The sequence below is a fragment of the Podarcis raffonei genome, chromosome 1 (assembly GCF_027172205.1).
Source record: "Podarcis raffonei isolate rPodRaf1 chromosome 1, rPodRaf1.pri, whole genome shotgun sequence".
Lineage (NCBI taxonomy): Eukaryota > Metazoa > Chordata > Lepidosauria > Squamata > Lacertidae > Podarcis > Podarcis raffonei.
Window position 1 is genome coordinate 130,006,306 of NC_070602.1, and position 18,871 is coordinate 130,025,176.

The 18,871-nt window shown below is 41.7% G+C and overlaps 1 protein-coding gene across 4 annotated transcripts in view; it reads left to right on the forward strand.

Moving 5' to 3' along the window:
• The window catches only part of RAPH1 (Ras association (RalGDS/AF-6) and pleckstrin homology domains 1), a 79,493-nt gene that overhangs the window by 20,875 nt on the left and 39,747 nt on the right, over positions 1–18,871 (forward strand). For all 4 annotated transcript variants that reach the window (XM_053366003.1, XM_053366013.1, XM_053366020.1 and 1 more), the window contains exon 2: positions 16,549–16,668. In XM_053366003.1, the coding sequence (XP_053221978.1) occupies positions 16,549–16,668 (120 nt within the window). The remainder of the gene's footprint in view (positions 1–16,548; positions 16,669–18,871) is intronic.

Sequence of the window (18,871 nt, forward strand, 5' to 3'; positions counted from 1 at the left end):
CGCAAGCTACAAAGTTCAACAATTGCAACCCTGTTATTGCTTAATAATTACCTATGTAATTATGCAGGAAGGATGGTTCACTTAGACTGTTGGAGGTAAGAATTCAAGATTGCAGGTGTTGCCTTCTGGCATCTTGCTGTTTCTACTTGTCTGTCAACTCTGCAACTAACGAACGGTTGTGTTTTTGAATCCGCAGATAGCATATGCAGTGCATTTTTTAAGCTCTTTTTGGTATGTCCTAAAGACATACTAATGCTTTTGTAATTTATTTTACGGGCTGTAGTAAGTTTGGCTCAGCAACCCACTACATTACCTTGATGCCTAAAAGTTGCTAGTGAATACAGTGGTGCCTTGCAAGACGAAATTAATTTGTTCCGCAAGTTTTTTCTTCTTGCGAGTTTTTTGTCTTGCGAAGCACGGTTTCCCATAGGAATGCATTGAAAATCAATGCGTTCCTAGGGAAACCGCCTTCAGACCAGGTCCGGGGACAGTCTGTCCCCCGACCTCTTCTGAAGGCTGGGGGGGGCAAGGACTTCTCCGCTGTCCCGGGGCGATCTGAAAATGCTGGCGGGCGGCAGCGAACGCTTCGCTGCCGCCTGCCAGCATTTTAAAAGCTCCCGGGACAGCGGAGACTTCTCCGCTGTCCCGGGGCGATCTGAAAATGCTGACGGGCGGCAGCGAACGCTGCGCTGCCGCCCGCCAGCATTTTAAAAGCCCCCGGACAGCGGAGACTTCTCCGCTGTCCCGGGGGCTTTTAAAATGGTGGCGGGCGGCAGCGCTGCCTTCAAAAGCCATCGGGATAGCGGAGAAACGCGCTGCGCTTCTCTACTATCCCAGGAAGGCAGGCGGGGGGGAGCAAAGACTTTTGCCCCCCGCCGGCCTTCAGAAGAGGTCCAGGACCTCTTCTGAAGGCCGGCGGAGATTTCCCTATGGGCTTTCTTCTTGCGAAGCAAGCCCATAGGGAAATTCGTTTTGCGAAGCACCCCCAAAACGGAAAACTCTTTCGTCTTGCGAGTTTTTCGTTTTGCGAGGCGTTCGTCTTGCGGGGCACCACTGTATGGTTTAGTTTGTAGATGGCAACAGATCTGCTACTGGTATTCGCCTATCTACCATAGAGCAGAAATAGGGAAGTGTTTGAGGAGAAAAGATGGCAAGGAGAAAAGCAGGACTTTTCCACTCTCCACCTGGCCCAAGGTGAGGCCTTACAGGCCTCATAAGGACTGCTGCTGCCCAGCAAGTACAGTGGTACCTTGGGTTACATACGCTTCAGGTTACATACGCTTCGGGTTACATACGCTTTAGGTTACACACTCCACTAACCCAGAAATAGTGCTTCAGGTTAAGAACAGAAATTGGGCTCCGGCAACGCGGTGGCAGCGGGAGGCCCCATTAGCTAAAGTGGTGCTTCAGGTTAAGAACAGTTTCAGGTTAAGAACGGACCTCCGGAACGAATTAAGTACTTAACCCGAGGTACCACTGTACTGGGGTATTTTGGGGAAAGTTTGTTGGGAGTTTTTGCTGTTGTTACTGGTATTAACTGATATTACTGATACTAACTTTTTGTATCTTCATTTTTATGTGGAAATTGTTCAGTTTGGTTATGAAGTTTTGAATGTGTTTTATTTATTTTTGACTACTTTGCTATGTTTGTAATCATGTCAATCTTTTCATATTGGCAGCCGCCTTGAGCATTGTTTTAACTGTGGAAAGGTAGCGTACAAATAAAAAAGGGGGGGTTCATAGAACCATGGAATTGTAGAGTTGGTCCCCAACCCCAAAGGTCATCTAGTCCAACCCCCTGTAATGCAGGAATCTCAGCTAAAGCATCATTACAACTAAAGCCTCTGCTTTAAAACCTCCAGAGAATGAGAGGCCACCACCTTCCCAAAGAGTCTGTTCCATTGTTCAGCAGCTTTTACCATCAGAAAGTTCTTCCTGATGTATAGTCTGAATCTCCTTTCCTGTAACTTGAAGCCATTGGTTCATGTCCTACCCTCCGGAGCAGGAGAAAACAAGCTTCCTCTATCTTTCCTGTGGCAGCCCTTAGATCTTTCAAGATGGCTATCATACCACCGCTCAGTCTCCTTTTTTCCAGGCTAAGCATACCAAACTGTCTCATCTGTTCCACATAAGGCCAAACCCTTGGTCATCTTGGTTGCGCTCCTCTGCACACGTTCCAGCTTGTCAATGTCCTCCTTAAATTTGTCGTGCCCAGTACTGGACACAGTACTCCAGGTGTGGTCTGACCAAGGCAGAGTAGAATGGTACTATTACTTCCCTTAATCGGGAGACTGTACTTCTGTTGATGTTGATTTATGGCTGGAACTATTAGTTTAAGACTGGGAAATACATTGCAAGCTCTAGGGGTATGTGTGCATACTAGCTGCATGCACACAAATTTTGCAGATATACAAAGAAGAAAATTATATATGCATGTAAACATAATTCGGGAAACAGATTGTGTCTTGGTTCTAAAAGCAGACAAAGGTGTGAGTGAAAATCATTTGCATTATGCTTCCACAGAAAGGAATGGAGCCAGACTGTTCAATGTGTGGTTTATGTTTGTCTCTGCAGTGTAGAGGCAGTAGAAAAAGCTATTAGCTTCCAAAATATGGTAAGACATGAATCTTTGCTTGGAATCCTACCTGTACAAATTCTGTTGAACTCAGTTGGGTTTACATTCAGATAACCATGCTAAAGATAGAGCTGTTAGTTTCCCAAGAAGTGCATGTGGAATTGCGAACTGTTGGTTGTAAAAATGTATTTTCCATGGATTCTCATGTAGGAAATGGCAAAGAAACTGTTCCCGGTCCATAGTTGGACAAAGTGCTTCTGCTGTCTCCTAGGTAAAGGAAGGGTGAAATATGTATTGCAGTTTACTTTTAACTCTGATTGAAGGTTCTTTTTCTTAAACGAAATAACTAATCCCAGGTCTTTGGGCCTGTTTGACTTTTAAATGTGCTTGGCCATGGTGCCTAAGCCATGTCTTCACACTTTAATTTCTGTTGACACATTTATTTCTTCCTTGACTTCTTGGCTTCCATACCATAGCTTGCCATTATGTCTGAATGGGCAAACTATGGTTTATACTTGTTCCTTAAACCAGAATTGATTTGCACTTCAGTTTCCCATTCTGGTTTGGAGAACAAGTGCCAAGCTGTAGTTTGCTAGAACCAGGAAGTCACAGAGGGAATTTATATGTGAGAGAAGGAAGAAGCGCTGAGTTTTTAGACCCAGTGGTTAAACCAGCCCCTATCTGTGCCTGCCTGTTCTGTCTATTGTGCTGAGCTGTGCAAGCATCATCAGTTAGTATTTTTAGAATATGGTTGTTTACAATTAAATATTTAATTACAGTTAAAGTCTTATAAGAACAGGCATTCTGAGTAATAGTGAAGAGAGCAAAACAGAGCCCAACAGCTCTTGTTATCAGTGCCTGAGCATTTGCTGTTGGGGCTGCCCCTCCACCCTCTCAAGCATTTTTGCCCCAGGGGTGATTACTCTCAAGTGGTTGACAGAGCATGATATCTTGGTTGGCCGTTTGGGGTTGTTTGGGAACTGCAGTGATAGGAATGAAGAACACTTCTTACCTTTGTTCAAACTTGCCCACTGTGTGCTCGGGTTAGGAAGAAGATAGGGGGTGGGAACTCATGACCCATTAAGCTAAATTCAGCCCACTAGCGATGTACTGTGGCTTATCATGTTTTCTATCACAGACTGGCAGGAAAGCCAGGAGGTTTTTTGATCTTCTGGTGGTTGGTACACTGTGTTCATTTTGTTGGGTTACAAGTCGTCCAAGCCTCTTGCAGGGTTGGGACGTTTAGGATTGGGAAAAGAGTCAATTGAGGCAGTGCTGCCTCCACACACATGTAAGAGAGAAGGTATGCCTGTGAAGTATCATTGTGTTGCAGATTTCAAACCATTGTGAATGAATGAAGTGGGAATTCTGGGGAATGTAGCATGGGAGTGAAAATGGGGGGGTGATCAGGGATTCATAGAGCTTGAAGGTACCTTGGAGGCACCTAGGAGAAATTCAGTATGGTTTGGATATGTTAAACTGGGATTGATTTTAGGTGAGTATCTGAACTGGACAAGGGAAAGAGGTCTTGCACTGATAAGTATGGGACCAGATATTATTGGTGATTAAGTCTTCCTTCCAGTATTAGAAATTCAGGTGAATATGCTTATACAAATGCAACTGAGGAAGGCATGTATTCCCCACTCCTTTTTAATGGTTCTTTGTGTTTGTTTTTAAGACCTGTTACAGCCGTAGCTCAGCAAAAACTGTTACTCTAACAGTATTTCTTAACTACAGAATTGAATCAGATTGCTGTTGGGTTTAGCTTAGTGGTTATGAACTATAATTATATAGTATGGCAACTGTATGCAGGAAAAGATGTTTTTATTGTAGCAGTTTGAAGACTGTGTCCATCTTTGTAAAAAACAAAAACAAACCACAGCTGAAATGCTGATACTGAGTCCTTGTTGAAAGGAATTTGGCAGTTCCTCTGGACTTTTACTGGATAAGTACCCACATTGTACAAACCAACAATGTCTCACATGGCAGAGAATCTAAAAAAACTGAACACTCACATAATTGCCACTTAAATCCTTATATAAAGGATCCATTTAGCAAGAATAAGAGGGTGTTTATTATTGATGGCTTTTTAGAAAGCTTAGTCTTTATAAGCTGGCTTTTTCTAGACCAAGGCCATATTATTTTATAGACTTTGCATCTTCTAAAAGATATAATCCCCCCTCAATTACAACGATGTCCCAGGAAATCCCATCCAATATTTCAATTTAAGCTGACTGCTTTTAAATAATTTATTTGCAATATATTTCACTTAACTGATTTATTGAACCCCGACAAGAGCAGGCAACCTCCCATCTCATCCGGTCTGTGGAACCACCCACTAACAGTGCCTCAGTCTTATCTGGATTGAGCTTCAGTTTATTGGCTCTCATCCAGTCTATTACTGAGGCAAGACAACGGTTTAGCACATCCACTGCTAAGCAAGTAGAGCTGTGTGTCATCAGCAGATTGCTGACAATGTACTCCAAACTTCAGATAACCCCACTCAGTGGTTTCATGTAGATGTTAAACAGCATGGAGGATAAAATTGAACCTTGAGAAACCCCACATTGAAGGCTTCACGGGGCTGAACATCACCCTCTGGAAATGACTATCCAAGTAGGACCAGAACATCCACAAAGGGGTGTCAACCACTCCTAACTTGGACAGCTGCTCCAGAAGGATACCACAGTTGATGGTATTAAAAGCTGCTGAAAGGTAAAGGAGAATGAACAAGAACATATTTCCCCTATCTCTCTTCTGACAGGTCATCATACAGGGGAGTGGGTGTCTCAGTGGTTTAGACCAACCTTCCGATCAGCAATCCTAAGAGTCTCAGTGGAGACTCTTAGGATTGCTGATCGGAAGGTTGGTGGTTCAAATCCGTGCAACAGAGTGAGCCCCCATTGCTCTGTCCCAGCTTCTGCCAACCTAGCACACCAGTGCAAGTAGATAAATAGATACCACTTCGGTGGGAAAGTAAACAGTGTTTCCATGCGCTCAGGTTTCTGTCACGGTGTTCAGTTGCGCTAGAAACCACATGACCCAGAAAGCTGTCTGTGAACAAACGCTGGCTCCCTTGGCCTGAAGCGAGATGAGTGCTGCAACCCCATAGTCGCCTTTGACTGGACTTAACCGTCCAGGGTTCCTTTAACTTTTACCTTATAGGGCAACCAAAGCAGTTTCTGTGCCTAAACCAGGCCTAATTGAAATGGATCAAGAAAATCAGTTTCCTCCAAGGGTGCCTGGATCTTATGGCATTCCCTTTGAACACAAGGTTCTGCTGCACAATGCCAGGCAAAAAATCATTCACACCGCTAAACTTCCTGATAATATAAAGAGGATGTTTCAGATATATACACATACAAACATACACACACAAAAACAAACCAACAAACATATATATGTATGTTTCATACTGCCTTCCTGGTGCTAAATTTATCTGCTTTGAAGTAAATCCCATTTCAGCAGGACATTTCTTTCAAGTAACTGTTCTTCAACTGTTGCAATCGCTCCTTTGCTGCAGAGTGTACGGACATAGCTCATTTTTATTTTTTTCTTCAAGATTTAGATTGTGTGGTCTTAACTCAGTGCCTTTTGTTTTCTAAATGTTTATTGTCAGTTTAATACCAAGGTAGCATTTATAATATGATTGTGCTTCTTTATATTCCAGGAATGGTAAAAAGAAAGAGCTAGGCAATAGATTGAACATGGGCAGTGAGGTCTTTATAGTACGAGAAAGAACAACATGCAGTGATTTGAGGAGCATTTTCAAATCCCTTTAAGGTCTACTACAGATAAGCAATTTGTTAATCAGTGTTGCTAAATGTTTGGCCTAAGAAGCTTTTGAGTGCTGGTTTGACCAATAAAGCCTTAAACGGCTCAGGACCACAACACCTCAAGGACTGCCTCTCCCCATATAAACTGTCCTGGACTCTGTGTTCATCATCTGAGGCCCTTCTTTATGTGCCTGCTCCATGAGAGGTCTGAAGGGTGGCAACACGAGAACAGGCCTTTTCTGTAGTGGCTCCTGGTTTGTGGAATGCTCTCCCCAGGAAGGTTCGCCTTGCACCTTCATTATTTATAATTTGGACACTAGGCGAAAATGCCTCTCCTCCTTCCGGAGGGGAGGGGTTGTGAGCGGGAGACGATTCCCTATTGGGCGCTCCGCCCCCTGCTTCAACTCCAGGGCTGGCGCACCACGCCCCTCCCTGGTTGGGCACCCAATAGGGAAGCTCGGCGGGGGCGTGGCTTGCCATTCAAATGCGGCCGCGCCAGCCATCCCCGCCATTGCACACACATTTTATTCGAGTCACCCACCCTCCACTCCCTTTAGATTAGCTTTTCCTGAGACTTTGCTATGGACCTCTGGTTGGTCGCCCTGTTTAACCAGGGGGCCTGGTAGGAGTTTTTTCCAATTGGCTAAATTGGCCCGGCCTCTTGGTTTTTTTCGCCTACCTCGTAGCAACTGTCACAACTTTCGTGGTATTTGGCGGTTAGGCATTGGAATGTGTTGTTGGTGTTTCGGGGGGCAAGGTGTGGCCATCGCCTTCCCCGACAATTTTGGGTATTCCGCTAAAGGAATCCGGCGGTCGTGGATCCTGTCCGATGCCCGTGTGGCGGGGGGCCATGGCACGACCCTCGGTGACATCAGGAGAGAGCCTATAGTTGTATTAGCATCAACAGGCTCCACCTTCTGGTGAATAAACCCCCTTTGGGCTCACCCCTCTCTGAGTGGGTGGAGTCTAATGTTCCGTGGTCCAATGCCTAAGCCAATACCTTCTCACATGCTGTAATCAATAAAGTTGTGGCCTTTTCCTTACCCATTAACCTTACATACTGTGTCCACGTGTCTTTATTCCCCAAGCGGGGATCGGGTCCTCGAATCACTAGGCCAAAACATTCAGGCCTTTGGCTGATTAATATCCTACAGCCTTTTAACAATATCTGTGAGAAGGATGGTTATTGTTTTGTGGTATTGGCTTAAATATTTACCTGTGTTTTATCTTTATTTTATTCTGTAAACTGCCATGGGATCTCTTGATGACGGGTGGTGTATAAATTTAATCAATAAATTAATTTGAGGGCAGCATCCCATATAACAGCTCATCTGTGCTGATGCAACCAGTGTCTCTTAATATGCTGTCATGGCTGAGTGTAATGTAACTTTCTGAATACAGTGGTTTTCAAACGCCTCCAAAGTTGGAATGTTTCGGAACTCAAACACTGAAAACCTGGAAGTTAGTGCCTCGGTTTTCAAATGCGCCTCGGAAGTCGAACAGGAAACGCGGCTTCCGTTTTGAGTTTTCCGTATTGAGGCTTGTGCTTTCATTTTTTGAACATTTCAGAAGTCGAACGGACTTCCGGAATGGATTATGTTTGAAAACCAAGGTACCACTGTAGTTAAAATTGAAATGTGCTGCTTTCTATACTTTTGATATTCTGTGTATTATAGTTTTGCAGGCTACGTTCAGAAATATAAATTGAAGAAAGCAAATAATGCAGCCCGTTCACTTCCACATTTAAATTCTGCTTTTACATGTTCTAACAACAGAGATCCTACTTAATGTTTGAATAGGACCTTGGCAAAGCCAACAGCACTCTCAAATTATGTTTGACAAGCTATGCTTAAGAGGTCAATGTTCAGCTGTTGAGCCCCTGGATGTGAAGACTTTTGGATTAAGATTTTTGTATGTCTGAACCTTAATTTTAGAGCTTCAGTTTCAGGGGAAATATTTCACTTCTGACCAGCAGCTGCATATTGCAGGTATAGGTTGTACGCATGGAAGTTTGCAAAGTACCCAGAGAACTTGTTTTCACATAGCCCATATGGAGCTGATGGAACACTTTACAAAAAATGCAAGTGTGAAAGCCCCCAACCCCAGAGGCAGCTGCATAGGGAAAAAATATTACTCTGTTCAAACCCACTCACGTAAGATGGATCTCAATAACCTCAGACATGGATTTTTGTTCAAATTTGGCTTACCAAATAGTTTCGGTATTATTTTTTTAAAAAGGCCTTGAGTCACATTCTGCTCAGCTGCTATTTTTAGCAGCCAGCTTCTTTGAATTAGACTTAGCTGATCGCAAAGAGTACACGCAGAGCAGCCAGGGCTGTGCACACACAGCCCTTCTTTGAAAGCTAAAATCCTGCTCACAACTGCTTAGCAATAAAGTGGGAGGGGAGACGACTGAGTCTAGCTCTCTACTTCTGTCACAAAGAGTGAAGCGGTGGGAACCGAGCTTTCTATTGAAGGGTTTTCTATGTGCATTCTCAGCTGCAGGTTTGAAAAGAAGAACCACCAATGGTTAGAGGCATAGAAGAACAAGGATATTTGTATCATTGTCTTGGCCAGCACATATACAGCCCTAGATAGTTTAGAGTGTTGGTCAACTGGCTAATTACTTTAAATCACTGATTTATTAGAACAGAGAGACTTCTAATGACAAAAAAGTGATATTCTAAACAACTGTGAACTAGAAGGTGATGCTAGGGGGGCATTGCTCAACCCCTTTGCAGGTGTCCTTTGGGGGTCTTACAGGGTTCTGTTCTTTCCCAAGCACACACAAAAAGACAGCTGCCAAAGTAGTTGCCTGGAGATCCAGAATGTGGATGACACCCAATTTTATCTGTTTTCAATTAGATGCCGATTGCACACACCAATTACAAAAACTGAAATGCAATTGTGCTATTCAGTATAGTGCTAGAGGTTTTTCTCCTGGTCTTCTGGAATACAGTGGTACCTCAGGTTACATACGCTTCAGGTTACAGACTCTGCTAACCCAGAAACAGTGCTTCAGGTTAAGAACTTTGATTCAGGATGAGAACAGAAATCGTGCTCTGGCGGCGCGGTGGCAGCAGGAGGCCCCATTAGCTAAAGTGGTGCTTCAGGTTAAGAACAGTTTCAGGTTAAGTATGGACCTCCAGAACGAATTAAGTACTTAACCAGAGGTACCACTGTATATTCCTCTACCACCCCACCCCTTGTCTCACACACACATACTTGCACTTAAAAGGGAGGAGGTACCTACCACTGATGATAATCCAGCATCAGACTCATGGACCACAGGTTCCGCAGCCCTGGTGTGGCCAGTATGCCGCCACATGGCTTTGGTATAAGGCAGCAGCACCCTGTGTTCCAACCACTGTTCTTCCTCCTCACACTGTCAGTACTGAAACTAGGTGGTGCAGTGAAAAGAGACCTGGGGTTGGCAAGAAAGTGGTGATCTCTTGTCTTGCAGGTGCAGCCTGTTTTTTGTGTTCTTTTTTTGCCCGGTTTTTCCAGAAGGAAGTTAGCAGGAAGGGAAAGCCTGAAATGTTCAGCTCTGTCTTGCCCCTTTCTCCAAAGTGGTTTCCAAGATGCAGGCTTGACCGCAGGTGGGAGAGGGACAGGCTCCTTGTTTGAAACTGTTTAGGAAGCCTTAAGGCTGAAGTGTTGGTCATGCTTTAAGTAAAACTGCTAGAAGTCTCCCTTACTTGGTTTATTTGGCTGTCCCAGACTGTTTGCCTCGTCCTGAACTAATTTCAGTTCTTGTTTATGTACTGGAAAAGCTTATAGGCTGCCACTTTTTTAAAAAAAATACACCAACCCTTAACATCCTTCATGTTAGGTCAACACTTTGCCCATACCTGAATCCTGGTTGCTGCCTTCTTCTTTACCTAACTTGGCCTTGCTCTAGAAATCTTTTGCTCTTGTACATACGTGGTTCAACCACTTTTCTAATTGTTTTCTACAGCTACTGACCATACTTCCTTCTTTAGCCTACAAGGTTTGCCTACTTCGCAATTACTCACTCAACTGTTCTGCAGTTCAACACTTAAGTGATTTTGATGCAATATCTACGTAACATTCAGTCTTCTTTCCCTATTTCATACCAGATTGTTTCTCCAGATAGTAAGTCTGGAGGCACTGATTTTATTTATGTATATTGCCCAATGTGCAGATATTTAACAAATAGTAATCTGGCTAACCTGTGCTATTATAACCTCTTGTATAGCTTCAATCTCCAGTCTTGTTTTCACTCTCCTTTTTCCAGCCCCAAAGTTCACTTTTACTTAATAGAAAACTTTAAAACAACTTGCAGTGATTGAGTAGCTATCTGCCAAAATGTCTTTAAAAATTACTAAACAGAGTATACTTTAGTCCATGGGCTCAGTGAACTTGAGATTTTCTACTGATGGATTTGTACATGTTCCACTTCTCACAAATAACATCGTTTGTTACCTGAGGAACTGCATATGTGTACCTACTGTATTGGCCCAAACATAAGCCACACTTTTTTTCCAAATTCCAACTGTGAAAAGTTAAAGTGCGGCTTAAATCTGCGACCTTACAAAAATTGGCTTTTACGGTATCGCTGCTGAAACAGACATACAGTAAAACGGATCGGGTGTGAGTGCCTGCGGAATTTTAAGGGAGCGGCTTATATTTGGGTATTGTCTTTTTTCTCTTCTGCCCTTGAATTTTAAAGGTGCGACTTATTTGCGGGTGTGGCTTATATTCGGGCCAATACGGTATGTGCATTGCTTTCTGCTCTCAACACCTGAAACTTAGGAGCTCAGTTATGTCCAAGGTTTGGGATCTTCCCATTTTATTTTATTTTTTGCTGTATGTTGCTGCTTAAGTATTTTTTTAAAATTTTCTCATTACACTGAGATAGTTTTGTCTGTTCTTTCTGCTTTAATTAGTCCAGCCTTGAAAGACACAGCTAATGCCCAAAGTATTATCTGTAATTAAATTTCTTTAAATAAAAGGAAACACACTATCATTTCCACATATGGAAGGCATCCTCCCCCCCCCCTTTTTATGAGGTTCCTTTCAAGTGGCTCAGCACCCCGGCAAATGAACTCCTGTATACTAAATACTCAGGATAGTTATATGCTTATGGTGTTAATTGGGAAGATCACACGAAGCCAACATTGTCACTAATGCAAAAGTTTCTGTAATAGCAATAATATTTACAGATATTTCCCTTTTCTTTTGGGCACTTTAAGAGAAGTGAGGGTTTCAAGATTATTTGCTGTCTGGCAGCGGCTTTGACTGTGAGGGCAAGAACTTACAGAGGTGCTTTTTCTTCAGACAGGAATCAACACATTTTGGGTAGGTTTGGCAGCAGTCATGGTTTCTTGTGACAAGTGTTGCTTGGCTGGCTGTGTGTGTGCCAAAGATGTAAAGTAACAGCATCATTTTTCTACCTGCGGCTTGGTGAAAGGGTTTTATGGGGAACGAGTAATGGGCTGTGTGTTTGTGTGTATGGCAACCTTTCCCCTGTATCCCTGGACACTGATGGTGTATCATGGTGCAAAATATAGTATTTTGAAAGAGGTACTGTCTTCTCCTTGTATTGCTAGCAGGTTTCAAAAATGTACAGTGGTACCTCAGGTTAAGTATTTACTGTATTTTTTGCTCTATAAGACTCACTTTTTCCCTCCTAAAAAGTAAGGGGAAATGTGTGTGCGACTTATGGAGCGAATGCAGGCTGCGCAGCTATCCCGGAAGCCAGAACAGCAAGAGGGATCGCTGCTTTCGCTGCCCAGTGATCCCTCTTGCTGTTCTGGCTTCTGGGATTCAGAATATTTTTTTTCTTGTTTTCCTCCTCCAAAAACTAGGTTCGTCATGTGGTCTGGTACATCTTATAGAGCAAAAAATACGGTAAGTTTATGGCCACCTCTTTCAACTGTATTTGTGAATCCCTGACCTTCAGGGAAATGGTAAATGGACAGGTGGCTAGGTGTTGTTAGCGCCACAGCTTGTCAGTGGTAGCAGTGTGTTTGCCTGCTCCAGATTTTAAATCTTGTCTAAATGCTCCCGAAAGCGAGAACAAAGGGCTTATTTAGTAATGTTTCCTTTGAGGAAATCTGTACAGCAGTGATATTCATCACTAAACATTATAAGCTGGATTGCCAATATTAACTTGACTATTATCTAAATTTTGGGCGCAGTGTGTTCCCTTTCATGAACACGACACTACTAATTAAGAAGAAGAAACTACTCGCTTGGCTGTAGGAATCTTTCCCACAAGACAATAATCAGACTCTTCTGACAAGAGAGCAGCTGTCTCTTGCTTCAAACAAAATGAAATGCTCACTACAAACACATCCTTCCTCAACTTCCTCTTTTATGCACCAGAAATAGCGCTGTGGTAGCAGGAGGCTTGTAAAATATCAATTTATAGAGGAGTGTTACTAGTGTTGCTCTAGGAAGAACTGCAATTCAAAAGCATCAAGATTTTTTTTTAAAATTCCACGCCAGCATACTATTAGAGTAATTGTTGCTGGTCTAACAATTCCTTGGATTATTTGGCTGGTGTCCTTGTCCAGGAAATAAAGAATTAAATTATTAAGCTCTTCCTTTTCATCACTTTGGCAAGCAGTTACATTAGGATTTGGAAGATGCAGGGATGAATAAAGATTTTACTGTGTGCATTTTTTTTTAACTATACAGTCTTCAGATGTGCTTCTTGCTGGTCTTTCTGCTAACCATTTTAGCAGTTTTGAGGTTATCTGTTCACCTACAAATAATCTGCAGAGTAATTGGTCCTTTCAAATTTCCTGAAATCGGTTGATGTTATGTCTAAACTTTCTCATAGGAGAAAGAGAATGTACTGACTGTTGATTTAAATTGGGCAGACCTGAATGAAGGCTAAATTCAAGTGAGTCAAAGTAAACTCCCTCTCTGCTTTAATGTAATACAATGCAATCTTCATTTTCCAAGAAAAGAACTAGTTCTTGAAGTCAATTCAACAGTTTTTCAGGTTAGCTGTGAATGTTGACATTGAATTTATAAGATTAGAAAGCCTAGCTGAGAAAGTACACACATTTCTACAAATCAGCTATGTCTAGATTTCCAAATCTGTTTATTTAATATGTCTAATAGAAATAGTTTTGACATTCCCTATTATTTTGTCAGATTTCCTCTTTTTAAAACATGCTCTAAGATCTGAAGCATCCAAGAACAATTTTGTTTGGGTACAGTCGTACCTTGGTTTTTGAACAGCTTAGTTCTCAAATGTTTTGGCTCCCGAATGCCGCAAACCCAGAAGTGACTGTTCTGGTTTACGAACTATTTTTGGAAGCCAAACGTCCGACGGGGTTTCCGCAGCTTCCTAGTGGCTGCAGAAGCTTCCTGCAGCCAATCAGAAGCCACGTTTTGGTTTCCGAATGTTTTGGAAGTCAAACGGACTTCCAGAACGGATTCCGTTCGACTTCCAAGATATGACTGTACTTCCAATTAAGTGCATTGGAAGTTGCCTTAATAGTAAAGATTAAAAACACAAATAACAAGAATAGAAATAAATTCAGAAACATACTGAGATCATTTCAGAAGCCGTATGAGGACAGTATTTTCATTTCAGTCAACCAGAATATTGTCCCCTATTTTTGGAATATAAAAGCATTTTATCTTCCCCAAAATGTGGGTCAGACATTTCATATTCCATCTTCCTAGTAGCAATTGATACAATCTGCATAGTAGCCAACAAAGCCTCATGTGAATGTCTGCCACCTCTTCTCACGTTCAGCCTTGAGGCTGTGACCAGATGCACTCTGTGACTTCACCATGAGCCACCTCTGTTCTGCCTGCTCACCCATCCACCCCACCCACCCACCGTTTGACATTGGGCTTGAAGAAAGTTTGCGTGTTGCTTTGCAGCGTTTGGGTTGGCCTAACAAAGGTATTGCCCAGTATGGATTTTGAAATCTTTATTATGACCGCTTTTGCTTGAGGTGATGCTAAGATTATGATTTTTCAGTGAAATAAATTGCCCAATACTGTTCTTATCGGACTTTATCACTTCACAGCTTCGTGATGGGGTAGTCTGGGAGAACACCGTAGAGTGGACTAGAGAGGAAACGTGAATCTTTGCTGCTTATCCAACCCTTCCTCTCTAGATCATGCACCAACCGCTTTCATTTCTTTCTGATATACACTATCTTAATCAAAAAGTGAGATCTGTAACAAAACCATGGTTAATTGTTGAGTTGTGTCAGTGAAAGGCAACTACAAATGCTATTTCCCATGTAGTGTTAATGGTTTGTTCCACCCAGCATGGGAAGAGGAGGAGATGGAAGCAATTTGATCAGTGTGGACCAGCATGCTTGCTTGTTCCCAGTTTATTTAACTCTGACTTACAGTTATATGTGAACGAGGCCATGGTCGCCCAAATGGCTGTGTTTCTCCTTTTTAGTGCTCTATCAAGTCTGCTGTCATTTGTGTTGCAGTATGTGTGTCTTGTAGTCCTTTTCTCTTGAGTTCTTGCCATATTAACATGGTCAGTGTTTCTAGGATATGTGTATATCTAGTTTATCTGCCAACTTTTTATTCTACTCTGTGTCATATGATAAAATAACTGTCCTTCCTGTTGGATAGTCACCATAATTCAGTTAAAATCTTTATTGAAAGCAGATGGTAAAAAAAAAAATCATTCAGTTATAGCTGGTTCTGTTGTGCCTTTATTTTGTGTAGAGATCATAGAGGATATATGACTCAAGTAGTCTGGACAGTTTCTAATATTTAAACTCTGTGACAGGATGTCTTCCAGGCATTCTCTGTGGCCTATATAAGCAGGATTTCTGTGAGCAGAAGTATATTCTGCTATTTAGGAGAGTGCATTTCTTATTGAGTGATATTGCACAACTTGTGGTCAGCTTGAATTCCCTGGACTTTTCCAGTGCAAAAATGGTTGCTGGCACTGACTCACAAGAAATGTCAGCTAGATGCATGCTGAGGATCTTAATGGGATTTTTTTTGCCTATTATGAAAGAGTGATTTTGAAACAATGACTTCCTAATCCTCCAGTAGAAAGCTATTGCTTCTTTCTCCTGAAAAGAGGACAAACAAGTGTGGTCCTATTATCACGAACTCTGTTGGAAAGCTACCATTATGCCATTTGCTTCAAAGTCAAATACAGGAACCTTTTTACACTTTATTTTTTTAAAAACCAAACACTTTGTGATGGAAAGCTTTGCTATTGGCTGTCTTCTCTACCTGGGTCAGTGCTTTTGGTTGATTCTTGATAGACAGGATATTACCACTGTGCTGTTCGGCTGCTAAAGGGTTTATTCTCAACATCAGTGTGCTTTTCTCAGATTTGATATTTTATATGAAAATGAAACTATTTGCACTGTAAAGCAATGGCCAGCGCTTTAATCAAATTTCTGTTGCACAAGATTTTGTCATGAGCAGGATTATTTTTAGGAGAGCAGAGTTTGTAAGGGAGGCAGCATAATACAGTAATCTCTTCATACATGGGTTACATCGATGAAACAATTTAAATTTCTAAACCCTTGAGCAGTAATTTTAAAAAAACCCAAAAAACTGTAGCCATATTTTCAACTGAGCAAGAACTGAAGAGACAGCAAGATTGGCAGGCATACTGGGTTCATTCAAAATCACATTTGTGATCCTCCAAACATAATTCAAAGAGACTTAACAGTGACCTTGAGTGACTTGATTCTGGTTTGGAGACATCACTCAAACCACAGTTTGGTGGTTCAGATGTCATGACAAACTGGTTTGATGAAACCAGGAAGACGTCTGTTTAGGGACATGAGAGGAAATAAGTGCTTTAGTTTGTGATCGTTTGAATATGTCCAAAGCATCAGGCTGTGAAGCAAAAGCCCCCTATCTGGAATTAAGTTAGCATGTGCTGAATTTTCAAAGTGAACTGCTTCTCTTTGTTACTTGGGTGTAGCAAACGGGGGAGGTTCTATTTTTATGGAAAGAAAATGTTTCGCAATAACAGTTGTATGGGCCTATGGCCGTAATAAATGGGGAAAAAAACAGTTGTGGATTTTTTTTTACCAGTTTTTTAGTGACCCTCTAATATTTTAAACATAACTGATCGTTGTGGTCATCCACTTATAAAGAAACATTAGGAAGGTTGTTGAGCATACGTGTGTTCTGAAATAACGTCATATAATCTTCAAAACATACAAAGCGTTCACCTTTAAAATGCTGCTTTTTTGTCTTTTTTAGATGGAACAGCTATCAGATGAAGAACTTGATCATGGCGCGGAAGAAGATAGCGATAAAGAAGATCAGGATCTGGACAAGATGTTTGGGGCTTGGCTTGGGGAGTTAGACAAACTCACACAGGTTAAAGTCACTTTATAACACTCTCCTCATTCCACAGTGAAGGAGATCAGCGTTTATAGAGTATATTGGTCGTTGACTGTATGAGCCATATCAGCTGGGAACGGGTAGCATTTGTAATGTGATAATAGTTCCTCGCTGACACGTAGCAGAGCTGTCTATTGACCTGTCAGATGCACAGCCACTTTTTGCTGTATAATGCAGTAATATTGCTGTGGTCTAAAGCACTGAGACTCTTGGGCTTGCCGATCAGAAGGTTGGCGCTTCAAATCCGTGCAACAGGGTGAGCTCCTGTTTCTCGGTCCCAGCTCCTGCCAACCTAGGAGTTTGAAAGCACACTAGTGCAAGTAGATAAATAGGTACTGCTGTGGTGGGAAGGTAAACGGCGTTTCCATGCACTTTGGTTTCCATCACGGTGTTCCGTTGAGCCAGAAGCTGTTTAATCGTGCTGGCCACATGACCCAGAAAGCTGTCTGCGGACAAATGCTGGCTCTCTCGGCCTGAAAGTGAGGTGACCCATAGTCACCTTTGACTGGACCTAACTGTCCAGAGGTCCTTTACCTTTACCTTATTGCCATATGACTAAGGACTTGATGCAAAAGATGGTAGGATGAAAAGTTGATGCAAAAGATGGTGTTTGAAAAGTTTAAATTTGTTTAGGAAATCTGTGATATTAGTTCCTTGCTTGCTTCTGATAAATAGCAGAAAGTGAGGAGCATACAAAAAGACAACTAAAATAATGCTTAAAACTAAAATTAAGTTGTTGGGTTTTTTAAATTGGAATTTATGCATAGAAACACTAATCAGCCTGACTAGTGTTGTTATTTTGCTGAGTTGGTAGTGCAGAGATTTTGTTTTTCTCCATCATCCATGTCATCTAAAATTGGAATGTCTGCAATTGCTGCATGTAATGATAGCTTTAGCAGAACCCAAGATTTGTAAGCATGCAAACATGCTTATAATTTTACAAGTGCATCATTAGTTTTGGGCCGCTGTCATACATCAAATGTCTATATTCCATGTCCATTCAACTTATTATTATTTATTGGATTTTATACCCAGTCATCCCCCTAAGGTCCCACGGTGGGTCACAGCAATGTAAAATACAACTTTAAAACTAGTTTGATTACAGTCACAAGAATAGGGTGGGTTCTGAAAATATACACTTCATGTGTCAAAGGCCAGGGTAAAGAGTTGAGCAACAAAAACTGTACAGTGTAGGTGTTGTGTGCATCTTGGTGGGGAGAGAATTCCACAATGTAGGGGCTGACATAGAGAATGCCCTGTCCCAAGTCACCAACACCTTAAGCTTCTTTTTTTTTTTTTTTAAATATTTTTATTCAAGAATTTTTCCATATAAACATAACATACATAAACATACAAAGACAAAAACAAAACAAGAAACATGTACCATTTCATATCCTGATTTCTTATACCTTCCTTCCCCGACTTCCTCATGCCTCCCTTTTCTGTATTCCAAATTCTTATCAATTACTCAGCAAATCTTCCCTTATTTTAATTTAAGTTTAAGCTAATCTTCCTTATTCTCCTTGTCTTAACCATTACTAATAGTAACCGTTTACTTTCCAATCCATCATCATTCTAACTTTCATTAACTTTGTGATATTTCTTTAAATAGTCCTTGAATTTTTTCCATTCTTCTTGCGCTGTTTCTCTTCCCTGGTTTCGGATTCTGCTCGTCATTTCTGCCAAGCCCATGTAGTCTATCACCTTCATCTGCCATTCTTCCAGTGTGGGTAGATCTTGCGTCTTCCAGTACTTCGCAATGAGTATTCTAGCTGCTGTTGTAGCATACATGAAAAAAGTTATGTCTGTCTTTAACACCCCTTGGCCGACAATACCCAAGAGAAAGGCCTCTGGTTTCTTGGTGAAAGTATATTTAAATACCTTTTTGAGTTCATTATAGATCATTTCCCAGAATGCCTTAATCTTCGGGCACGTCCACCAAAGGTGGAAAAATGTACCTTCCTTTTCTTTACATTTCCAACATTTATTGTCAGGCAAATGGTAAATCTTTGCAAGCTTGACCGGGGTTATGTACCACCTATAGATCATTTTCATAATATTTTCTCTTAGGGCATTACATGCCGTAAATTTCATCCCGGTGGTCCACAACTTTTCCCAATCAGCAAACAAAATATTATGACCAATGTCCTGAGCCCATTTAATCATAGCTGATTTAACC